The 26,076-nt window shown below is 48.0% G+C and overlaps 1 protein-coding gene across 5 annotated transcripts in view; it reads left to right on the forward strand.

Annotated features, from left to right (window-relative positions):
* Positions 1-228: 228 nt before the first annotated feature.
* ASTN2 (astrotactin 2) overlaps positions 229-26,076 on the forward strand; it is an 899,232-nt gene continuing 873,384 nt past the window's right edge. For 3 of the 5 annotated variants that reach the window (XM_025888498.2, XM_073905829.1, XM_025888499.2), the window contains exon 1: positions 229-705. In XM_025888498.2, the coding sequence (XP_025744283.1) occupies positions 273-705 (433 nt within the window). In that variant the 5' untranslated portion in view covers positions 229-272. The remainder of the gene's footprint in view (positions 706-26,076) is intronic. The other 2 variants (XM_073905830.1, XM_073905831.1) reach the window with 1 other exon arrangement.

The raw sequence follows: 26,076 nt of genomic DNA on the forward strand, positions 1-26,076 counted from the left end.
GGCGGAGCCTCCGGAACGCCCGGGGTCTGCTGGGGGGAGCCAGGGAGGGGGGCAGGCGGCGGGGCCCCGGGAGGCGGCGCGGGGGGGCGGTCCAGGGCCGATCGGGAGGCGGAGCCGGGAGCTGGGGGCTGCTGGCGAGCGGCTCCCACGGCTCCTTAGCTCCGGCGTCCTGGTTAGCTCCGGCGTCCGCCGCCGCCGCCGCCGCCGCTTCCTCTTCTTCCTCCTCCTTCACCGCCGCCGCCGCCGCTCGCAGCACCGCAGCCCCTCCCGCCATGGCCGCCGCCGGCGCCCGGCGCAGCCCCGGCCCCAGCTCGGGGCTCCGGGGGCGGCGGAGGCTCGGCTTCCACCCGGCGCCGCCGCCGCTGCTGCTGCTGTTCCTGTTCCTGCTGCCGCCCTGGCCACTGCTGGCCGGCGCCACCGCCGCCGCCTCGCGGGAGCCCGACAGCCCATGCCGGCTCAAGACCGTCACGGTGTCCACGCTGCCCGCCCTGCGGGAGAGCGACATCGGCTGGAGCGGCGCCCGCGCCGGGGCCGGGGCCGGGGCTGGGACCGGGGCCGGAGCCGCCGCCGCGTCCCCGGGCTCCGCCGGCTCCGCGGGCACCGCCGCCGAGTCGCGCCTCCTGCTCTTTGTGCGTAACGAGCTGCCGGGGCGCATCGCGGTGCAAGACGACCTGGACAACACCGAGCTGCCCTTCTTCACCCTGGGTAAGGCTGGGCGCCGGCACACGCGGGATCTCTTGGAGCCGGGAGCCCCTAAGTGAAACCCTACGGGTGGGGGCGCCCTGGGGATCCCCGCCCCGGGCTGCCCCGAGCGGGGTTGGGAGAGGGCAGTCGAGGGGCCCGGAAGGCGTACAGGTGGTTGGAAAGCAGTATGGGCAGGAGGTCCCCAAGAGCGCTTGGCGGGAGCTCGGGGGCGTGCCAACACTCCCGCAGTGGGGACCCGGCCCCCCATCTCTCAGACCAGGCGTTGAGCTCTGCCGTGATCCGTCCCCGACGCCGGAAAACCCAGATGGCTGAGTGTGCTCGAGCTGGGGCCCCGGGTGGTCCAGCCGCCCGCGGCTGCTCGGGGCACTGTCACTGGCCGCCCGCGGTTACCGCCCCCTCACTCTCGCCTCGGACTTGGAGGGTCCGCTCTTCCCCATAGATTTCCTGAAGATTCGGAGTGGAGAAGCTCCGTGTGGCATCACCCAACCCGCATAAACTCGGTCTCCGTGTGGGTTGCGTGACCTTGGCCAAGTCGCTTCCCCTCTCTGGGCCTCAGTTTTGGCCATCTGTGAAATGGGGCTGGGGAGGATTGAGTGATTTCTGAGGAGTGGGCTTCTGAGCCCGAGGTCTCCACTTCCAGATTCTCTACTTCTCTCCCCCACCCTCCTTGTCGCAGTTGCATTTCTGCCCCCTCCCAGGGGAGAGCGGGTTTGTCCTCGCAGCTCACTCACTGGGCTAATAATAATAACTTAAAGGCGACAACACGGAAGCGAAGAGGGAAAGGGTGGGGGTGGGGTGGGGGCTCAAATGGAAAAGTTAATCGGAAAGTTCGCCAGCAGCTTGCTACCTGCTGGTTCCCAGCACCAATCCCGGAGGAGTCGGCCCTTGCGAGGAGCTGTGGGAAGCGCGGCTGATTTCCCACCCCGGTAATTGATAGCTTAATTATCTCGGAGAGCGTTTACAAAAATGCTCCCCCTTAGCTCTCCCGCGCTCGCGGATCGCTCGCTCCCCTCCCCTTCTGGGGGCGCAGGGCGCGATTGGTTGTCGGAGTCTGGCCAACAACAGCGCCTGGAAGGCGCCGGGGCTCGCCCGGAGACTCCCGAGCTCTTCTTCCCGGGATCCGTGCCTTTTCGGGATCCCGCTCGGCTCCGGCATCTCGCGGGTGAGGCGCCTTCGGGATCCCGGCTTGAACCTCCGAGGTTAACTCTTTGCTTGCCTGAGAAGCCCCAAAGACTAATCAATAGACTAGAAGCCTTTCTCCGGGGAGCCATAATATTTTTTTAATGTATTTTTGTGACCCTCGTCCCCCTTGCCTTTCACGCTGGCCGCCTCCGGCGATTTGAGGGAGTGCCAGGCCCGCTTTGTGGTCGCAGCTTCTGGCCCCGGGGCTCTCCCCAGCTGGCTGTAACCTGAGCTAGCTGAGCTTTCCGGGAGGCCCGGCGGGAGAGCGCCTCGCAGGTTCCCTGGGGACTTCCCGCGGCGGCGCGTCTGGCGTGCGACACACACATGCACACACACACCACTAGCTCTTCCCACGTGCACCTGTAGACCTCCCCATTTCCAAGGAAGGGGATGAGGGTGGAGATGGGGTTCCTTAGGGCGAAAGGCTAACCTTAGGCTTGGGTCTAACTCCTACCGCCTCCTTTCAGGGAAGGGTCCTTCCGGAGCCACGAAGGGTTCCCTTTGAAACCACTTCCAGTTCCACCCTTCCTCTTCCACCCGCGTGATCTCTCTACTCCGGGGTGTCCTGAGAGGTCAGGAGTGGGAATCTTCCTAAACGGCTGTTCAAATAAGGGCATAAAGGGGGACATTCTTGGGTATGGCAGGACTTGGGAGCTAGGACCCCCAGAGCATTCCAATTCCCCGAGGATGTGGAGGGCCAGGTCCAGTTGGCTATAGGAGTCGCCTGAAGCTGGCAATCTCTGCCTTTTTAAACTTTGGCTTTCAAGAGGGAGTGGGTGCCTGGGAGCTGGGGCAAGCTGAGTGGAGAGCTGAGTGAGGAGCTGGAAGTCTTGAATCCCCCGGGGCTCCAGCTTCGGCTGGAGAGTCCCCTGGCGCCCTCCACTTGGAGCCTTCCGCCTTCTCTGACGCACAGCAGCTGAGCCTGGCGGCTGGGGACTGCGTGCTGAGGAGTGGGGGGTTGCTGTCCCCCTTGGCAGCTCTGAGCCCTTTGGAAGCGTGTAGGGAATTGTGTCCCGCCTCCTTCTTCTCCCCCCAGCGCCCTGGACTGGCAGCTCAAGGCGCTCCCTCCAGGGATTTGGCTAGCGAGGTAGTCACCAGATGGCCGAGTATAGCAGGAGCTGTGTAGGGAGACGTGGGTTTTTTATTTGTGTTGGTCTTCCACTGTTTGCACGTAAACATGGAGTGCACAATGAGCTCTGGGAGGGCCAGGCTGGCTGCAAAGGAGGGCCCGTGTGTGGGGTGGGGTGGGGTGGGGGGGTACTATGAGTCATTTATGGCCTTATCTTTCCCAAGGTCCCAGGGTAGCTGCATCCCATCATTTCATCCCCAGACCTTTGAAACAGCCTTGCCTAGTGTTTGTCTCCGGTGTGTTGAGCGAGTCTTTCACTACTTCCTGGACAGTTCAAGGGGTTTGGAGATGGCACGCGCCGCGGTTGCCTATGCAGTCCGTAAATGCCAAATCCTGACAATAATGTGGTGTGTGGAGACACCACTAGGGGGTGATAGTGTCTGCCAAAGCCCTCGGGCCATGCTTTGGGTTGTGGACCCAGAGTTGGTGGTTTGAAAATGTCCCTGGCAGTAAAGGGGGGGTGGGGTGGGGGTGGTGGTGAACAGACACATAAAAGATAGAATTCCATTTTACTGTCAGTCTAGTTGGGAGACCTCAAGGTTGTTCTGCATACGTTGCCTACCATCCGCATTCACCAAAGACACCTGCATACCTGGCCCTATCTCCCTCTATTCTGCCTCTCTTGTTTGAGTTATTGGCTCTATTATTGATAATGCCTGCTCATATTTCTCCTCTCCCATCATGTTCCAGCCTGCTTTATGTAGTTGGAAGTTACACCAGAGCTGAAATTTTCCCCAAGTTTCGGTGTCTGGGTCTCTTTTTAGATTCTAAGTCAATGGCACTGACAAAGTGAATTTCCTTTAAAGTGATCAAGGGATACCAAATAGTTACTGAATCTTTAATGAGGTGCTAAGAGGTTTACTCTTGCCTTTTATTATTAATTCACATAAAATATATGAAGTGGGCATTTCTGTTCTTCCCATTGTACAGATTAAGGAATCATTTTTGGAGAGGTCAGATGCCTAGTTCAAGGTCACACGGTGGGGAAATGGCAGACCTGGTGCTGGAATCTCGTTCTACCAGATATCTGTTCTTGGTAGTTGCGTATTGGCAAATAAATATGCATTGGTATACATATGGTTACATTTAGGTAGGGCATGGGTGCGGGGTCCTGGAGAGAAATACACCAGTCATCAACATGACGAGAACATTTCTCAAAGGAACTTCGGCTACACTCGGGTGCTAAAATATGAGAGTCTGAAAGTAAGGCATGACCTTCGATGACCCTGACAGCTCAAAGTTCCATGACTCATGGGATGTCAGGGGGCATTCTATGTCATGGTGCCCATGAGTGATGGCGATTACACATTCTGTCACATCAGGGAGGGGGCACATCTCTGTAGATTCAGAGAAGGCTGGGGAAACTTCCAAAAAGGAAAAAAAAAATTTGAATGATGCCTTAGGAGGATAGGGTGGCGGAGAGGTTAGAGGCTCCAGTGCAGTTTGGGAATTTCGTGTTGCTTAGGATCTGGAAATCTCAGCTGTGGCCCACTGTGACCTTGAACAAGTCATTTATCCCCAGAGCTTCAGTTCTTTGTGCTGTAATGTGAGTGGGTAGAGAAGCCCTAAAATAATCCTTCGGTGTAGAGATTCTATGAACTTGAAGTGACCTGATGCACTCTGTTACTCTGACTAGCTCCTCTTGCTTCTGTCTCCTTCCTTTTGCTGGTAACACAGGGTATTGGGAAGGACTGATTGAAAAGAAAGAATTTGTGCAGGAGCAACTGCTGGTACAGGGCTTCAGAGGTGAACCTGCACATCACTCAGTCCTCATTTGCCCCCAGGCAGCCCTGGAGTCTGCTTGTGGATTTAGCTTTCATGCCCACAGGTAGGGAAATGGCATCCTTCTTCCTGTGCATGACCTTGACCGGGCTGGACTGTTTACCACCAGCCTTGATTTAGCAAAAGGGGGAAAAAAGAGATAAAAATGGAGTAAGCACTCATTGTCAACATTTCTTTCTTTTTTTTTTTTTTAAAAGATTTTATTTATTTAACAGAGAGAGACACAGTGAGAGAGGGAACATAAGCAGGGGGGAGTGGGAGAGGGAGAAGCAGGCTCCCCACGGAGCACTGAGCCCGATGTGGGGCTCGATCCCAGGACCCTGGGATCATGACCTGAGCCAAAGGCAGATGCCTAACAACTGAGCCATCCGGGCACCCTCTCTTTTCTTTCTAAATTACCTTGGCATATATATCCCACAGTTAAGGCGTGTGCTGTGTATTTCGGGGAGGGCACACAGAGAAGGATAGCCCATCCAGTAGTATGTCTCAATGCATTTGGATGAGTAGATCTGTAGATCTGGTCTGCAAAGATTCCTTAAAATACAAACAAAAATGGAGACCAAAAGAGAAAAGCCTCCAGAAGGAATGAGGATTTAGGCACCAAATCAGAAGGGTTGCGATAGGCAGGGAGTTTAGTCTAGGAAGGACAATTCAGAAAGGGCGGGAGCAGCTGCCTAGGAATGTCAATAGGGAATGAGGAATTGCTTTTTTCTGTCTGGTTCAAAAGGTGCAAATGCTAGGGGGATGAGTTCAGCCCCCACAGGGGTTTGGTTCCCAGGGAGCCGTCCAGGACTCAGCATCCTGACCCCTAATGATTATAGGATTTGTGTTGGAGGAAGGCTTCCAACAGAGACTACACAGCTATCTGGCAGGCATTTGGAGAAAGAGCCCAAGCCCTGGGAGACAGTGAGGCTATTTGCCCTTTTTGGTTTCTGGCTTGATTCTGAAGGTTGATGCCAGTGATTAACAGGGAGAAAAAAAACAACAACCAGATACAGATAGTAGTAATGTGGGTCTTCTCTAGGGATTTCTGACCATAGAATATTCATTAAAACCAATCCCAGTGTTCTTCTCTGTATGGGCCTGAGAGAGAGAAAGAGAGATTGTAGGGTGGATAAGAGAGAGAATTTGGTATCTTCAAACAAAGCTAGGTTTAAAAATATATATGTTATTTTCTCAGTTGGGCACCAGGTCCCTTATCACTAAATAAAGTAGTTGAGTGGCACTTAGACTTCGAGGTCCCATCGTGCTGTGATGGTCCAGGTTTGGGGGATATTGTAAATAAGGGTCCTAGTCAGGGGGGTGTTCATCGGTCTCTGATCTGAGTCTTCCTCTTTCCACTCCCTTCCCTTACCCAACCCCAGCCTTTCGCCAGCTCAGACCTGATGATATATATTTAAGAATCAGGGCAGACAGATGTATTGTTTGCCCTCAGGAAGTACTGAGTTACTGAGGGGGCAGTGGGGCAAGGAGAGAGGTGGATTCCTTTCGGCCATGTTACGGAGGCTCAAGTTCGGTCAAGGCCAGCCAGATTGGCTGTTTCTGGGGGTCAGTGACACCAGCTGAGATAGCACGGCTCTGCAGGCTTGGGTGTGACCCAGAGCTTGATGTTTTCCTGAATTGGGCCCTCAGGCTGCAAGAGCGTTCTATAATTTTAATTTACAGCAGGTTCAGCAGGTTTGAAATGGCCTCTGGCAAGCAAAATCTCCTGCTTCTCACTTCCTTGCTTTGCTGTAAATTTGGCCTTGGCTGCCCTAGGACGGTGTGAACATGGGGGCTTCAGGGAGAGAAGGATGGGGAAGTGACAGTGACTTCTTTGGGTGAAGTCACGAAACTTTGACCATGACAATCAGTGGCTGATGGGCTCACCACCTCACAACATCTCAGAGCACACAGTATTTTTTATGGCAACATGGGGGCCCAGACTGGGGAAGAAACTTACTTGAGAACCAGCAGTTCAGACTTGAACCCAGTGGTCCTGGATCCCACTCTGTGCTTCTTTCCATTACCCTGGACCTCGAATACTTGGCTCTGGGTTTAAATACATCCCAGTGTCTGAAACTGGGCTGATCATCATCAAGTGCACCACTCTCTCCTCTCCCTGCAACAAAAACAAACCAAACCCCCTCCCCAAAAAACCTAAAATCTACGGAAAAAAAAAATCCCAGGGAAACGGAATTTGTTCTCCTGCCCAAGTACCCAGCTGGTTGGCTCCCATCTCTCCTGAGAACCGGAGCTGATAGGTTTTTGTTCTGGGGGAGGAAGCCTCATCGCTTTTTACTCCAGCTGCCTTTGGGGGTGAGCAGAAGAAGCCTGCTCTTTTCCAGGAAAGGAACGAAATTCGGATTTAACCTTGACGTGGAGCAGCATTCCGGGGATGCTTTCTTTGCAGAGCTCATGCTTTCCCAAGTTCTCTCACTGACCAGCTAGTGGCAACAGAAGATTAACTATAGTGAGAGAGAGAGAGAGAGAGAGAGTGTGTGTGTGTGTGAGAGAGCTGGTCTCTCTCCCTCCCAGCAGAGCTTGCAGCCTTTCTGCCCTAGAAGGAGGCAGGCAGCCGGGCTTGGCCTGGCCTCCTCTCCTCTCCATTGCTAGCGCTTAAGTTTCTCTGGCTCTCTGGTGCTGTCTGTAGCTCTCCTGGACGGCAGCCCCCATAAAGACTTCCTTTGGATTGGAAGGGGGATGCTTGGTGACTACACAACGTGAGACTCAGGACTGAGACCTCTGTAGCTTCCCTGCTGGCGGGCTAGAACGCGCAAGCAGCCCCATCGGTGAGTCCAACATTGACGAGGCTGCTGCAGGCTATGCCCTGTCTGGGTTTTCACCTGAAGGAGAACCATGACTCCAGCCCCATTGTCAAAGCCCCTGGCAGGCTCAGACCTTAATGTTTCTCTCAACTACAATTTTAGCAGTCAACTCAATGGCCTGTTCACCTCCACTCTTATCCTGTCTACTCTACCATCCGTACTTGCAGACAGAGGGATATCATTAAAAGCCCAGATCTGATCATGGCTGTTCTCTCCTAAAGCACTTCACTGGTTCCTCACAGTTCTTAGTATGGAGTTCAAGCTTCTTATTGTGGTCCAAGTCCAAGATCAGACTCTGCCCAGAGTGCCCTGTCGTAAGAACCCTCCGTTTTGGTTTGGTAGCTTTGTTCCACCACTCCCCTGGGAAGATTCCTTCTTACCTTTCAAGACTGAATTTGTTTTTTTCTTTTTTAAGGAATTTATTTAAGAGAGAGAGAATGAGCAGTGAGGAGGGGCGGAGAGAGAGGGAGAAGCAGACTTCCTGCTGAGCAGGGAGGACCCCAGGATCATGGCCTGAGCACAAGGCAGCCGCTGAACCTACTGAGCGACCCAGGCATCCCTCAAGACTGAATTTAAATGTCACCTTATCTTTGCAGCCTTTCCTGACCTCCCACTGGAGTTGCACACTTGAGCCTTGGCACCCACTATCAATATAAAGGAGGACTCTAACCATGACTAGACCCTTAAGTGAGCACCTACAGTGTGCTAAGCACTGTCCCAGGTGCTTAGGATATAACAGAGAACAAAAGATAGAGAGATTCTTGTATTCAGATAGCTCACTTGTAGAAGTGAGTGAGTGTGTGGATGGGTGGGTGGTAAGCAGAGGATAATAACAATGCACATGATAAATAAGAAAATTATGTAGTATGTGAGGATGTGATAAATTGTATGAATAAAAGAAAATTAAATACAAGGGAAATTTTGGAAATGAGATGGGTTTTCATATTAAGTAGAGCAGAGCGAGAGGGGATTGTTGAGAGTGAGGGGGTAGAACCAAGACTTGAAGGTAATGAAAGAGTTAGCCAAGCAGGTATCTTGGAGAAGAGCATTCCAGGCAGAGAACTACCCTGGAGCACATCTGGAATGCCCAAGGCCAGTGCCTCCAGAGTGGAGCGAGCAGGGGGAGGCAGCACAGGACAGGGGAGGACGTGGGGAGGAACCCAGGGCCATACAGACTGCTTGGGGTTTTTGCTTTCACCGTGAGTGGAGAGCCAGGCAGGATTTTAAGCAAAAGAGTATCAACATCTAACTTATGCTTGGAAAGACTTACTTTGGCTTCTCTGGACAGGAGCAAAGATGGAAGCAGGCAGGTCTGTTCAGGGATGATGGTGGCTTGGCCCACAGCGAGAGTCCCTACTGGGCAAACCTGGAGAGGTGCTGGAATTCCACCCATCCATCTTAACATCTGAACTGGAACACCACCTCTTTCATAGAGTTTTCCCTCTTCTGAGCTCCCATAGTCATTCCTTCTACCTTCTCCTAGCTCCCTATTATTCTGGGGGTGTCGATAGGATGAGGAATGTGGTCAGTTTGATTGGAGGAAAGTGTGCTGGGTTTAGGGAAGACCTCCTCTTGAGAATCATGAAAGCCAGATAAGGGATTGGAACCTTTGCATGGTGGCAAACAGAGAGGCATTGAATGTTGTGGGGAAGACGATACACCATGGTTTGGGGATCACCCAATGTAATAATCTAGGGCATTCTCAAAACAAAACCCTTCCATGTAAAGATGGGGAAATCGAGGTCACGTAGCAAGGCAGTGATGAAGCAAAAACCAGATCTCAGTCTACTGACTCCTGGTCCAGTTGTCTTCCTCCCACCTTGGGGAAGGGCAGCTGGGCCACCAGGGCGGAGGGGGGGGACCTGGTGTTCCAGACGTTATCATTCTGGCATGGCGGAGGCTATGAGAACGTCTGTTGGACATTTACTCTGCCCCCAGGTGTCACACTGGTACGGCTGCTATCTCGTTTTGTCCTCTCCACGGTGCTGAAAGACCGGATTCACCCCATGTTTTAGGTGAGCTGTGAGGCTCAGAGAAATTAAGGAATATGCCCAAGACAGACAGCTGTTACGTGGCTGGGCTGGGTCCAAACCCGGGTCTGCCTGGTTCTAAACCCTGTGCTCTCTCGCCTCCCAGGCTGCACAGGACTAGGAGTGCTCCTGAGTTTTCATCTCTTCAACAACCTCTCTTACTTTTATCTCTTCCTGTTCTCATTACCAAGAAGTTGCAGGCATTTCTTTATTGGAACTTAAGGTGTGACGGCCTCACAGACCCAAGGGACTGAGCACCTTGTTTCTTCGCTGCCAGGAGCTGACTCAGCATCTCCCCAGGCCCTTTGGCTCCGTGCCACTTTGCCAAGAGAGCACCAGGCCTTGTCTCATTTTCTTTAGATGCCACTCATTATCCCTGGACTACTAGACAAGCAAATACCTACACTTCTGTGCCTTCATGACTCCCCTCTTTCCCTGCTTCCTCCTCCTCTCTTTCCTTACTCCTCTCCCTTCTTCCTTTTCTACTCTTCTTCCCCCAGGGCTTAGGGAATTCCCTCCTTATGCTGGGCACAGTGTCATACTGGGGAAACCTGTTATCTAGTCCTTTTAGGCACATGGGAAAGCTCTACCTTCTCTTTCTAGAAATTGACTGGGAATCCGTTGTCAGACCCACAGTCCCCTTTTGACCAGGTGCACTTCCTTGGCACTCTTCCTCTCCACCCCAAGTTGAATTTTGTCCACCTAGTGCTTCTTCTTCTTCTTCTTTTTTTTTTTTTAAGATTTTATTTATTTATTTGAGAGAGCATGAGCAAGAGAAAGCACAGGAGCTGGGGAGAGGGGCAGAGGGAGAGGGAGAAGCAGACTCCCTGCTAAGCCGGGAGCCCAATGCGGGGCTCAATCCCAGGACCCTGAGATCATGACCTGAGCTGAAGGCAGACAGTTAACCCCCTGAGCCACCCAGGTGCCCCACCACCTAGCGCATCTTAGCAGCGTCGTGCAGTTTTTATGTTCCCTCATTGAGAATGGAAGTTACATGACGTTATCTATACATATGGGACATATATAATAATAGATATCTTTAGATATATTAGAATACTGTAAAAATCCAGTGTATCCTTTTCCTAGAATACTAGAACCAGGTAAAATAAAGCCTCTGAGATCCAGCCCAACTCCCTCATTTACCGAGCAAAGAGAAGTACATTTTCCAAGGTCCCAGAGCGAATGCAGAGCAAAATCCAGGCTCCAGCCCAGTTCCTCCGAACGGGGGGGCGGTGTGCGGGGGGGGGGGGGGGGGGGGGGGGGACATGTGCCAGCTCTAAAGACCCCAATCCCCCCAGATCAAGTCCTGGACGCACTACTTCTTCACTACAGTGACATCTGTAGGCCACCTCCCCGAGCCTGTTGCTCATTGGTAAAGTGAAGACGAGATAATAATCACTTCTCTGGGTTTCTGTGATCATTATTTTTGGAGAGCCCTCCATAAACTAGATTTTCGTCAGTGCCTAGTATCGTGCTCAGTCTGTACTGACACTGAGCCTCTGACCCTCACAGAGCCGGTGTGTGCCAAGCACCAGAGCACAGCATCTGGAGGGGTTTTTGCTCTATGCCTCTTAGCCACCTGGAATCCTTTTTTGGAAGGAGGTAGAGATATGAATAAATAATGAATGCAAACTCCTTTTTCCTTCCCCCTCCCACTCCAGCAGGCTTTGCTTACACCTCTCCCTGTCCACCCTTCTCCCTCCAGTGAGGCAAGAAAGGATGAAATTGACCATTGATCTCTGCTCCTTCTCCAGAAGCAGGGGGAAAGCCGGGAACTCCAGGGTTGTCTGAGGACAGCTTGGACGGAGAGGCTCTTAGAGCCGAAGTCTGAGGCAGGTGGGTGTCGGAGGAGGCAGTCGGGGCAGAATGTTCTCCCTTCTGGTGGTGGCTGGCTGACAAAGCCTTGCTCTCAAGCACCGGGGAAAGTCACGAGTGGCTTTGCAAGCAGCCGAAAAGGGAAGGAACATTTCCATTAGCAGAATCAGCAGTGAAGAGATTTCCAGTCACAGTAATAGCTGCATTTGGTGGAATCATTTCAGTAGGGACTGTGGGTGGAGGACAGAGGGGGGTGGGTGACAAGGAAAGTCACGGAGACGGCTGGTCTACCTGCACTGCGCTGAGAGCCAGTGCCCAAGGAGAAACAGGTGCCAGACGCAGAATGACTGGGAGTTGGGCTAGTGGTTGTGCGAACATTCCGGACCTTCCACATCCCTCCAAATGCACAGAGCTCCCTCCTCAGGAGTCGCCACGGGAGGCTTCACGCTTACACTTACACTGCCTTTGCTCTGATTACTTGGATTATTCTTTTCAAGATTTCAGAGCCAGGAGCAACTTCCTAGGCTCTTGGGATTTGTAGGAGGGAAAATTCCTAGATTATTTAGCCCAGTTTTCCCTATGGTTAACTACTCACTGGAATCACTTTGGAATCCATTCTCTTGCTCCTAGCCTCACTGAGGCACCCAGAGGGGCCTGGGAATCTATATCTTAACAATGGTACCAATTCCTTAGTATCTCAAGGACCTTCATCAGTGGCCCCTGGATACCTCTTCAGCTTCACCTCCTGACATTCCCCGTGGCACTTGATGGTCTAGCCTCACTGACAACTTGCAGATTTCTGAGGGTGCCAGGAACATTCCCTCCACCTGACCTGGGAGTGGAAACGCTATTCTCTCTGTGTACAGTGCTTTTCCTGTCCCTGATTCACCTGGCCAACGCCTAGCCTTAACTCCGCTATTACCTCCTCTGAGTAATCTGCTCTCTCCTCCAAGGCTTAGATGGAGATTTTTCCCCCCAAAAATGCTCATACCCCCCTCTTAGGGTTGCCATACTTTGTGAATAAAAATAGGAACAAAGAATAAAATACAGGATGCCCAGTTAAACTTGAATTTCAGACAACGCATACTTGCTTAGTAGAATTATGTCCCATGTAGTATTTGGGATATAGTTTTATTTAAGATGACTCTCTCATCATCAGAAATTCAAATTTAACTGGGCATCCTGTATTTTATCTGGCAAGCTCCAGGGACGCTGTGTTTCTCTGTCTCCTGTAAGGGATCACACCGCCACTGCGTGATTAGCTCCCCAGACCTCTTCCCATATTTCCCCCATCTGAGGAGATCAGACTTCCATCCTGCCAGTTACTCAAGCGAAGGAGTCATCCCTGAAATTTCCTTTCTCTCTTTATTTTTTTTTTTTAAGATTTTATTTATTTATTCATGAGAGACAGAGAGAGAGAGAGAGAGAGAGGCAGAGGGAGAAGCAGGCTCCCAAGGAGCAGGAAGCTCGATGCGGGACTCGATCCCAGGACCCTGGGGTCATGACCTGAGCTGAAGGCAGACGCTTAACCATCTGAGCCACCCAGGCGCCCCTGAAATTTCCTTTCTCTTGCCCCTCATTCTCTCTTTCAGCCAACCTTACTGGTTTTACTCCTAAGATGACTCTTAGTATGATTCACCTATAATCTCCTACTGCCATAATCTTTATCCTAGCCGCCATCGTTGCTCACGTGGGCTGTGATATCCGTCCCTTGTCTTCCTGCTGCATCTCTGTCCCCATCCTTTATGCTACGCGGCATTCAGCACATGGGCCCACCCCAGCTGGCTGCCTGCTTTTGTACAGCCTGTGAGCCTATTTATTTATTTATTTAAAGAGGTGAAAAGAATCCAAAGGGAAGTAACCTTTTGTGATACGTGACAATTACCTGGAATTCAGACATCGGTATCCATAAATAAAGATTTATTGGAACAGGGCCACGCTCATCCACGGGCGTATGCATTGTCTCTGGTTGCTTTTGCTTTACAACGGCATAGCTGTTGTAGCAACAATGAGTATCTGGCCCACAAAGCTTAAAATATTTACTAACTGTCCCTTTATAGAAAACGTTTGCCAACCTTGGTATATTCAGTAGCCAGAGTGACCTTTTCCCCAAAAAAGGAAGTTAGATCTCATCTGTCTTTGCTATGTAAAACCTTTAATTGTTTCTCATTTCTCCTAAAAACAAATCTTAATTCCTGTTCAGAGTCTAGAAAATCCTAAAAAGTTTGCCACCTTCTCTGAGTTCATCTTGCATTTTCTCCTTTGCTCTCAAAACTGAAATATCACCTCCTCCGAGAAGTCTTCCCTGACCAAAGTAGCACCCTGGTCCACCCTCCCTTCATAGTTTACTGTTCCATTCATTTTGAAAAACCTTTATGTCATGGCTCATCTCTTAGGACCGTGCCTTGTTTATCCCTTTACTCCCTGAACCACGTAGCACAGGACACTGCGTATGGTAGGTGCTGAGTGGATATTTTCTGACCAAATGAAGGAGCATGGACAACTGTAGGAGTGATAGTCGGTGAACAGCTCCTTAAGGGGTACCTGCCTCATTGGGGTTTTCTGTTGCTTACCGGCGAGATTGTTATGAGGATTTCAACAACTAAAGTGTGTAGAGCGTGTTGAGCAGGGCCTGCCACTCAGCACATGCTATCTAGGTGTTTGTTAAATAAACACCTTTTGTTAAATAACATTTTGTTATTTATAATAACAAAATAATAACAAAATAACATTTTGTTAAATAAACAAAAATAAATAGCCCTGCACCCTAACCCCTAGGACCTTCCCCTTCCCCACTTTTTTTGTTGTTGGTGGGATTTAAGGCAATTCAAAGGAAGTCTTGTGAGTAAAGACCTCATGGAACCCAGGAGGCAGGTGTGATCTGGTGGCCAGGACTATGAACCAGGAGTCTTAGGTTTGGTCTTGGTTCTGCTGGGTGTTGGTTGTTCCGTCCCTTCCATATTTTGGGCTTCCCTCCGTTTCTAATGTGATGAGATTGAACCCTGTGATCCCTGAGGTTTTTCTCAGCCCCTTCAGCTCAGCAGGAGCCCAGGAGGGAGAGAAGGGCTCCCTCAAGGAGTTTCTGAGGCTGGAAGCTGCTGCAGCAGGGTAAAGCCTCTCTGCCCTTCTTCCTCCCTCTCTGCATCCTTCCTGGGGCCTCTGAAGATCAAACCCTCGCTCTGAATTCAGGTGCAACTCAAATTTTCCAGCCCAGTCTCACACTGATTTGTTAGGGAACCTTTTTCAATTACCTTCTGTCTCATCTCCCCCAGGGATGGAGACTGGAGAAGCTGATGGCCCAAAGTAACCAATTACTTGTTTGCCAATAGCTGGACTCCACCTGTCCCTTCCTCCCTTCTTTTCTCTCTCAACTTTATTCTCAGGGCCTTGCTGAAGCACCTCTCCTTGCTGCAAAGGCCTCTAGGGAAGGTCCCCCCTTTCCCTTGGCTCCCTGCTACCAGCCCCAGAATAGAAAACCATCCCGCCCCCAAGAGGGACAGCCAATGGGAAGGCTGGTGGCTGAGAAAGGACAGAGCTGCAAACCTTGGGAAACCGAAAACCGGTTTTGCAAGTCTGCTAAATCCCAAATTGTGCTGGATTGGGAGGCAAATGCCTTGATTCTAGTCCTGGGTCTGCCATTCCCTGGCTAGATGACCTCAAATAAATGACAGTTCCCCTTTGGGCCTCAGATAAGATGGAGGAATATTATCCAAGCCAGCTCTCCTTCGAGAAGTTGGGGAAGTTTGGGCTGCAAGAGAGGAAAAACCTTCCAGTCTCGTCCACTACCTGGATCCCAGGTGCCTAGAGCCATGCCCATCGCATAGTAGACCCTCAGTAAATACTGGTTGAATGAAGTCAAGAATAAATGGAAAATTAGGTGTGATCAAACATTGCTCATCCAGAACTTAATCACTGCTTTAGATCACTCCTCAAATGCAGTGCCTTCAGCCTCTTATCAACTGGAGTTTGCAGGAGAGATGAATTCTATTTGCATTTTCTAGATAAAACCCATTCACCTAAAACTCAAGTTTCACCTTAAGCTCCCCTTGCCTGGAGCTAAGCCCCTCAGTCATTATTCAGTGATCCTTCCGTCCCAGTCTGTGTGCCCAGTCCCTGGGGGCACAGAAATGCAAGGGGTTCACAGTTATGGGAATAATACCATTTGCACTTTGTGATTTAAAGAAAAAAAAAGAAGCCTCCTTTTCATGGGTGTTTTTAGTGTCTCCATATTACAGATGAAGACATGGCCATTCAGAGAGATCAAGTCAGTTGTGCAAGGTCACATAGTAAATGGGATTAGCTGTATTTATTTTTAGAAGGAATCTTTGTATCACTGTCACAAATGGAACACCAGAATTACTTGCTATAAATAGAAGATAGCCTGTAAAAAGTAAGTATGTAACTATTAAAGGAAATATATATATATAGTTACATATGTGCCCAAAGAGATATATGTATATATGTATATGTTTACATACCACCTAAATTTATCTCTCATACCATACTTTGGGAACACATTGATCCAGCCCACCACTGAGACAAAGATATTCATTTAAAATTTAAATTTTGCCCATTTAATTGTCAGATTTCCTCTAATATATACATTTAAAAAATACCTTTCCTGCCTCATAGCTACCACTTTCCTACTCATCTTTTTTTTTTTTTTTTTTTATCAGAGAGGGAGAGAGAGAAAGAGGGTGGGAGGGTGGAGAGAGGAGGGGCAGAGGGAGAGAGAAAATCTCAAGTAGGCTCCACGCCCCCTGTCAGGCTTCATCCCACAGCCCTGAGATCATGACCTGAGCCAACATCAAGAGTCGGATGCTCAACCGACTGAGCCACCCAGGTGCTCCTACTACTAGCCATTTTTAAGATCCAGCTTGAATGTATCTTCGGTCCTTCCAAGATGCCTCTCCTGGCATCCCCCAGAACACTTCTCTCCCAGGCCCTTGGTATATTCATTGCGGTTCCTGTTTTCATGGAAATATTGTGATTGGTTAATGGTCTGCCTCTCTTGCTAGTCTTCCTAAACACCTTGTCTCTTTCATATCTGTAACTCTTGAAGCTAGTTAATGCATGCTTATTGAATTTTAACTTAATTTTAACAAAGAGAACACAAGCTTGTTGTAACAAATGCAAACAATGCAGGAATATTATAAAGGAAAAAGTGAACGTCTCCCCCCTACGCAGTCTCATTTCCCAAAAGTAATCATGACAATCTGCTGGGATCCTTGTGGAATGTGGAATAACTATGCACCCAAACAGCCACCTTTGGGTGGACAGAGAGAAGTGACTTGTCCAGCATCTCTCTGCAAGTTTCTTACAGGCCGCTCAGGGATACTAACTCTGAAATTGTCATTTCATTAGGGTGTTGTTTTTTTCAAACTGGGTACCATGATAAATCAGGGGAATAGGAATCACTTTGGGCTTCAGCTAAAGAGATGGTCCCCTTTTATTTGCCTGCAACACTGAACCCCATTTCACTGGGACAAAAGATTCCACAACTTGAAAGAATGTTCTATAAGCACAGTGCTATGCGTAGATCACGCCATCAACTTCTGTGCCCCATGTACAATATATTAGAAAGGAGAGGTTACTGTTCCTGCCATAATATTTTATGGAGGTGTCGTGATTGGAGAAAGCACAATGACCATCTTATATTCAATAGTAAGCCAACTTTACAATGCTCCTCCCTGCATGCTCAGGCTCCAGAATCTGCCTCCAGATTTATTCCAGTCCTCGGCCTGGGAATCGTCTTCTTACTCGCCCCTGATTGGAAAAAATGTTTCTATATGAAATGTATGTATATATAAAAATGTATGTATGTTATATGTATTTATACATAATGCATATATTCATGTATATGTCATATACACTCATTATACATATATACAGATATATAGGAGAGAGGGAAAATATAATAATGACTCTCTGTCTGGAGAACTAAAGAAGAAACTGGACCCAGGAAGGGAGTAGCCAGAAAGGGAGCAATTATCACAGTGAGTGGGGGTGGGTAGGTGTCTCTTTCTTTTTTTCTTTTTTTTTTTTTTTTTTTAAGATTTTATTTATTTATTTGACAGAGAGAGAGACAGTGAGAGAGGGAACACAAGCAGGGGGAGTGGGAGAGGGAGAAGCAGGCTTCCCGCTGAGTAGGGAGCCCGATGCGGGGCTCAGTCCCAGGACCCTGGGATCATGACCTGAGCCGAAGGCAGACACTCAACGACTGAGCCACCCAGGCGCCCCTAGGTGTCTCTTTCTTTCTGGCACCGTATTTGACATGACTGATAAAGCAATTCTTCCCCTTCTACCTTAGACTTTTTCCTCACTTGAATGGGGAGACTGACTTTTCAGGCAAGGATTGCCTGGGTTTAGGTTGAGTTGTTTACTTTAGAAACCCTCATCTATAAAGCTATGTGAATTGGCAGTTGGTCAGTTAATAGAATGTTTATTAAAGCAGGGAATCATAAAAAATAATAATGTACCTTAAATATTTTATTTTAACTTAAGATACGTAAATGTGTATACATTTACCAATTACTTAATGTAGGTTCCAGAACTCTTCTTTGAGTCTAGGTCAGCTGTTTGAAGTCACATGTCGCCATCTTTGCATAAACTCTGCTCATAATGCACCAAATATGGTCTCCAGTGTTGGTTTCATAAAGGGGACTGAGGACTTGAAGATGCTTGCCAAGTAATTCTCCTAGAGTTTTATCATTCCTTTCTAAATTTTTATAGTTGTCACACCTGACCTAGCTCAATAGCAATATTTAAGTGACTTTATTTTTATAGCAAAAGCAACTTAGCCCTCCTAGAAACCACTTCCTTCTGATGCTCATAAATTTTTTAGTTTGCATAATATTTCATTAAATTTTCAAATGACAAAAAACATAACAGGCATCCATAGGTTTGAGAAACAAATTGGTCTTCTGTAAAAATGCAACTGAGCTGATAGCAAGCTAGGAATGCTGGAGAGGAAGTACGCTGGTGTGAGCATTCAGGGCTTGTGAACCTCCAGGATGTTTTACAGAGATGGTAGAGAACACTGGTTAGCCTGTCAGTCCCAGAGAGAAGGCCAGCTGGAAGCTTTTGAAATACATACATGTTTCAGGTTGACAGAGACAGTAAGTCACAGAATTTTAGAGGCTGCACCTTTAGACAGCATTCTGACTTAAAGGAGAGGAAAAGGGAAGCCATTTACATTCCTCGTGGAAATATAAATTGTTGCCATCAGTATGGAAAACAGTAAGGAAGTTCCTCAAAAAAATTTAATATAGAATTACCGTATAATGCAGCAATTCCATTTCTGGGTATATATCCAAAGGAAATAAAAACAAGATCTCCAAGAGATACATGCACTTTGAGGTTCACTGAAGGATTACTCAACATCACCAGGATAAGGACGCGTACCTATGTCAGTCGGCAGTTGAATGGGTAAAGATGATGTGGTATATACATACAACGGAATATTATTCAGCCACGAGAAATAAGGACATCTGCCATTTGTGACACTTTGGATGGATCTTGTGGGCATTTGCTAGGTGAAATAAATCAGACAGAGAAAGATACTGTATGTTGTCACTTATAATGTAGAATCTAACAAAGCTAAACTCATAGAAACAGAGACTAGAATGGTGGTTACTGGGGTGTGAGGGAAATGGGGAGATGTTGGCCAAAGAGTTACATGCTTCCAGTTATGAGGTGAATAAGTTCTAGGAATCCAGTGTGTAGCATTGTTGATTACAGTTAAGGGTGATGTATTATATAGTTGGAAGTTGCTAAGAGAGCCGATCTCAAATGTCCTCACTACAAAAACAAAATGGTAATGATGTGATGTGACGGAGGTGTTAGCAAATGCTATGGTGGTGATTATTTTGCAGTATATGAGTGTATCAAATCAACACTGAAACTTACACAATGTTGTATGCCGATTATATCTCAATAAAGCTGGAAAAAATAATTAAAAAATAAAGTGGGGGAACTGAATCCCAGAGATGAGTCAGGAACACAAATCGTTGAACTCATGGAGTCCACGGCCCCTCTGGGGACTCCATAGCATTTGTCCCCAATGTCCTTTTCCTTTTGGGTGGCCTTTTAATAATTGATTTATAATTGATATACAATATTTTATTAATTTTAAGTGTGCAACATAGTGATTCAATATTTTTGTACATACTAGGAAATGATGACCTCCATCGATCTAGTTATCATCTGTCACTGTACAAAGTTAGTACAATATTATTAACTGTATTTCCTGTGTTCTACATTAAATTCCTGTGGCTAACATCCCACACTTTTCCATTTTGCAGATGAGGAAATTGGTTTAGATGGTGAACTGACCTAGCAGAGGGTGCAGAGCAAGCTAAAGCTGCACTTCCGTTCCCAGATCATGTTGACTTCCTGAATGCCATTTCAAGTATTTCTTTGCCTGATATTTAAAAAAAAAATTTTTTTAAAGATTTTATTGGGGGGGGGTGGGGGGATGGGTTAGCCTGGTGATGGGTATTGAAGAGGGCACATTCTGCGTGGAGCACTGGGTGTTACACACAAACAATGAATCATGGAACACTACATCAAAAACTAATGATGTAATGTATGGTGATTAACATAACAATAAAAAATTATTAAAAAAAAGATTTTATTTGGGGCGCCTGGGTGGCTCAGATGGTTGGGCATCTGCTTTTGGCTCGGGTCATGATCCCAGGGTTCTGGGATCGATTCCCACATCGGTCTCCCTGCTCCTTGGGAGCCTGCTTCTCCCGCTGCCTCTCTCTCTCTCTCTCTCTCTCTGTCTCTCATGAATGGGTAAATAAAATCTTTAAAAAAAGATTTTATTCATTTATTTATTTGAGGAAGAGAGAGAGAGAACAGGAGAGAGTGGGGGGAGGAGCAGAGGGAGAAAGATAAGCAGACTCCACGCTGAACACAGAGCCCGACGTGGGGCTTGATCCCATGACCTTGTGATCATAGCCTGAGTCGAAATCAAGAGTTGGACGCTTAACTGACTGAGCCACCCGATATTTAAAAAAGAAAAATAAACCTTATCAAAGGTTTTCTTTTTCCATCTATGACCACATGACACCTGATCTTTCTATCACCCTTTGAAGGAATTAAAGCAAGCCCTCTTTGCTAGCACCACACAGCCCCTCCCATGCACACACCTGGCTGTACAGCGGCTCTGTAACTCTGTCCATCCACATTCCAGCTCTCCAGGCCATCCAAGTGTCCAACTCTCAGGCCTTCTGGCCTGTCCAGACCAGCCTCTGGCCCAGAGAAGGCCAGTACCTTGCCTAATGTCAAAAGGCTGGGGCTGCGTCTGAATCTAGACCCCAATCCACCCTGCCCCGTGTCCTTTTGCCTCCACTGGGTTGCCTGTACGATTCTGGGTGTACCAGCAAGCCTTCTTCCTGGGAGGACTGGGCAGGTAATGACAGGGCAGTGTGTTTGAGAGGGCTGCCAAGAGTTCCTGTGCTTTATGAGGTGCAGAGTATAATTCAAAACCCATTTTGGGGATGTCTCGCTCCATAAAATCTCCAGCAGGAATGGCTGGAAATTTGTTTTGACTTCCCCAGCACATGTTTTTTAAATACTTCTTCTCTCCATTTCATTTTCCTCTTTTCTTGGCTCCCCCCTTTTTTTTCCTACCCAAATCTCATTGGATGATAAGCCCCTGGTGGCTTATGAGGAGACACAGTGGGGTGGTGCTGGGGGAAGGGATCCTGCAGGATAGGTTAATGGACTGGGAAGTGGTTGTGGAAAAGATCATCTTTCATGGATGGTTCTTCTTCGGCAAAGACATCGGCTCAGGAAATGACTTCAGGGATCTGCATGCCACAATTACGGTTAGACTTGCACATGCCATTCTATTTGGGGCAGAATAAGGCTCCTGGACAGCCCTCGATCTTATAATCCAGTAGCAGCCACTCCTTCCTGGTCTCCTTTATGGTTCTTTGTGTTATATCATCTCTCTCCCATTTTCTTTTTTCTTTTTTTCTTTTAAGATTTTTATTTATTTGAGAGAGAGAGAGCACAAGCAGGGGGAGCAACAGAGGGAGGGGGAGAAGCAGACTCCCTGCTGAACAAGGAGCCTGATGCGGGGCTCGATCCCAGGACCCTGAGATCATGACCTGAGCCGAAGGCAGACACTTAACTGACTGAGCTACCCAGGCGCCCCTCTCTCCCACTTTCTTGATAGACTTCTCCAGTTTCTTCCTTTGAGTAGATATGCTGCCTGAAGGATCATTCCCAGAGGTCATTTCTCCCTTGCTGAGAATCCTCAGTGACCCACCCCCCTTACAGCATTAATAGTAAGCTCCTAGGCATCTGAGCCTTCCACCTAAAGACTGAACCCATCTATATTATCCTTCTTTCTTATTACTCCTCTGCCGACATGTCAGCTCCCAGAAAACATGTTCTACTCCTGCATTTCTGTGACTTTACTCATGCTGTATCCTCTGTCATGATGTCCTTGTTCCCCTCCATTTCTGCTGGTAGAACTCTTATCTTTTACAAGCTACTCTCTCTCTTTTTTAAAGATTTTATTTATTTATTTGAGAGAGAGTGAGTGAGAGAGCACGAGCAGGGGGAGTGGCAGGCAGAGGGAGAAACAGACTCCCCGCTGAGCAGGAAGCCCAACACAGGGTTCAGTCCCAGGACCCCGGGACCACAACCCGAGCTGAAGGCAGATGTTTCACCGACCGAGCCACCCAGGTGCCCCTATAAGCTACTTTCTCTTTGGAAACTTCCATTCTTATTGCTTCTTCCTCTTTCCTTCCTCCCCTGATTCAGATTTGAATACCTTTATTCAGAAAACTTAAGATCTATCCCTTATAGACACTTCCTTTCTATTAAATATATATGTCCATGTCTTACCTCATTGTCCACCTGCATAGGCTCATATGGTGGCCACTGGCCACATGTGGCTGTTGAGCACTTGAAGTGTGGCTATGACTGAGGGGCGGAATTTTAGATTGTACTTAATTAATCTAAATTTAAATAAAGCTACATATGGCTAGTGGCTACTATATTGAACAACACAGATATACAATGTGTCCACCATTGCAGAAAATTCTGTTAGCACTGCTTATGAGACCCTTGGCAGGGGGAGGGTAGAGTCCCATCTTTTCTTTATTTCTTTATTTCTTTATTTTTATTAACAGAGAGACAGCGAGAGAAGGAACACAAGCAGGGGGAGAGGGAGAGGGAGAAGCAGGCTTCCCGCGGAGCAGGGATCCTGATGCAGGGCTCAATCCCAGGACCCTGGGATCATGACCCGAGCCGAACAAAGGCAGACACTTAACGACTGAGCCACCCAGGCGCCCCAGAGTCCCATCTTTTCTGTACCCTATTGCTAGTACAGGGCCTGTTACTGAAGAGGTGTCAATAAATGTTAGTAGAACTGGCCTTGGGGCAAGACTGTATGACCACTAATCTCAGAGAGCTCTAGTTTTAAGAAGAAAATTCACAGCACCTTACTTTAAACCACACGGAGGTTTGCTAATAGGACTGTTGCTTCGTGAACTTTCATTTGCAGAGTCTGGTACGTCTAGTCTAGGGCGTCTAACCTTCCCCCATTAATGACCCTCTCTGGAGGAGTTCCAGGTCTCTGATGGCTCATTTCTTAGCCCTGCCCTTTCTGGCCACCTGCACCGCATCTCTCCCTGCGCAGGTGAGGCCCACCCCACAGCGGGGCCATAGGAAGAAGAGCCCCAGGCATTCTTGTTCTCTGGAGACAGGTGCACACAGAGCCACCTGACATGCACCCACAGGTTTGAGCTTCCATGGCTGTTTCACGGAGGATTTATGAGTGTTTCTTCGAGAGAGAACTCCTGAAAACTCTCCCTTGTGATGGATGGGATGAGCTTGGAAGGCAGGAAAGGACTTTCCTCTCTTTTGCACTCCCCGACCCTTGCCTTCCCTGTTCTTCCCTTTTCCTCTTGTTTTCTCTTTGTTCCTACTTTCTCTTGCTCTGTTTCATCCCTTTTCTCTCTCCTCGTTTCTTCCTTGTCTTTCTCTTCTTTTTTCTCTTTACTTTTGATCTTTTCTTCTGTCTTTCTACCTGGCTGTGTGTATCTGTCTGTCTCTCTTTTTCCCTGTCTCTCTCATTTACTCTCTCTCTTTGTTGGCTCCCGCAGCCTTGGGTTCTCTCCGTGGTCCCTGAGCACTGTCTGCCCACCCTGACCAGGCAAACTAGCCCAAGCCCCTTGTAACCATCACGGCCCCACGCACTGCTCAGAGCTCGCTGCCTCTGGTTGGAGCCACACATCCCAGCACAGTACTTAGAGCAAAGGAGAGAAAAGATGAGCGGGGCCTTGCAGGGGGCAGCTCTCCCCAACTTCTAGTGCCAGGGCCTCCACGCACCTGATCTTGTCTGATGTGACTTCAAATGTCCTGAGTGACTTTAGAGGCCTCAATCTTTTTTTTTTTTTTCTTTTTTAGAGGCGGGTAGGGGCAGTGGGAGAGGGAGAGAGAGAATCTTAATCAGGTTCCATGCCCAGCAAGGAGCCCCATGTGGGACTCCATCTCACAACCCTGAGATCATGACCCGAGCCGAAATCAGGAGTTGGATGCTTAACCTTCTGAGCCACCTAAGCGTTCCTTGGTTCATTTCGTATAAATTTTTCCATGACCTTGATTTTCAGCAAGAGGTAGATTTTTGAGAGTAGTTGGTGAAAAGATCTGGGTGACTTATTCCTGTTTTGCTAAATAGTCAAAGCTCTTTTTCGGTGACTCTGGTGGGCTCCTTTTTCTCAAACCTCCTCTGCTGCTCTTGCACTATTCATCATCAGCTCTGTTTTAAAGCTTTTTTCCCCCCTCAGGGCATGAGGAACATCTGCTGGAGAGTTTCAGGAGAAAAGTTGGGAGCATGATAAACCTTCTTCAGAGATCATCCCTTCTAAAATTTCAAACCTTTGGCTGTAACAGACAATGAGTGGCATCACTCATCAAAGTCAAGTTGCCTTATCCCTGAAATACCATGTACCTTTTTGAATTTAACCTTAAAGGAAGATGCTCAGTTAGCTTGCAAGGGTTTAATAGTACGTTAAAATAGCAATTGGTCTTAAGTCAAGAGGATTTCTTGTTTCAAACAAAGACCAAAACAAAGATGGAGAAGTAGCGGAGGAAGAGAGGGAGAAGACAGGAAAGAGGACAGGTTAGTGACTTTGGGTGCCTCTTTGCAAGGTGGACTTAAATTTGCTTCTAGAGCTTGATTGGAAGTATTTCTTGTTTTTTTTTTAAGATTTATTTATTTGAGAGAGCGAGAATGAGAGAGAGAGAGTACATGAGAGGAGGGGAGGGTCAGAGGGAGAAGCCGACTCCCCGCTGAGCAGGGAGCCCGATGCGGGACTCGATCCCGGGACTCCAGGATCATGACCTGAGCCGAAGGCAGTCACTTAACCAACTGAGCCACCCAGGCGCCCTGGAAGTATTTCTTGTTATCCTTGGATTTCTCCCTTTGTTTTCCTCCATTCCAATATTTAACCAATAGCCAGAGCTTATTAATTTTCTCTAATGTGTCTTTTGAATCCATCCCTTTCTTTTCATCTCTGCCCTAGTACGAATTACTCTCTCTGCTGACCTGCAATTCAGTAGGCTCCTAACTGATCCCTCAGATTCACTCTGGTTCTTACTGCCTCCCCAGCCCTTCCCAACCCATTCTCACATGCTGCCGGAACGACTTCATAAGCTTGTGTGTCATATCAGGCCTCTTCTTTGCTTAAATTCAAAATAACTTTCCGTTGTTCTTATAGTGAAATACATGGTCCCTAGCCAAGGCCTACAAGATACTAAACCTGAGCTTTACATCAGAATATTTGGGAAGCGTTTCAAAGCGCTGGGACCTGGAATCTACCAAAGGCCAATTGCATCAGTATAACTGGGTGTTAGACAATTCAGCAGTTTCTTGTGAAACTAAGCATACTCTTACTGTAAGATCCGGCAGTCACATTCCTTGGTATTTTGCTCAAATGAGTTGAAAACTTGTTTCCGTGCAGAATCCCGCACATGAATGTTTTCCACAGCTTAATTTAAAACTGCCAGAACCTTGGAAGCAACCAAGATGTCCATGAATAGATGAATGGATAAATAAACTGTGATACATCCAGACAATGGAATATTAGTCAGTGATTAAAAAGAAATGAGCTATCAAGCCCCAGAAAGACATGGAGGGGCCTTAAAATCCTATTGCTAAGTGAGAGAAGCCAATCTGAAAAGGTCACATACTATATGATTCCAAATATATGACCTTCTGGAAAAGGTAAAACAATGGAGATAAGAAAAAAATCAGTTGTCAGGGGTTTGGGGGACAGAGGAAGACACAAACGTGTGTAGCACTGGGGTTTACAGAAGAGAAAGTATCCTGTGTCATACAGTGATGATGGACACAGGATACATTTGTCAAAACTCATAGAATGCACGCCACAGAGTGAACTGTGGATTGACATTAATAACGATGTGTTTATGTTAGCTCATCGATTTTAACAGATGTGCCATACAATACAAGATGTAAATAATAAGGGGAACTGTGTGTATTTGTGTGAGTGATTGTGTGGAGTTGTACATGGGAATTCTGTACTTTCCCATCAATATTTCTATAAACCTCAAAACAGCTCTTAAATTAAAAAAATGAGAA

The sequence above is a fragment of the Callorhinus ursinus genome, unplaced genomic scaffold (assembly GCF_003265705.2).
Source record: "Callorhinus ursinus isolate GAN/ISIS: 27379988/994484 unplaced genomic scaffold, GSC_fseal_2.0 scaffold24, whole genome shotgun sequence".
In the NCBI taxonomy this organism is placed as follows: domain Eukaryota; kingdom Metazoa; phylum Chordata; class Mammalia; order Carnivora; family Otariidae; genus Callorhinus; species Callorhinus ursinus.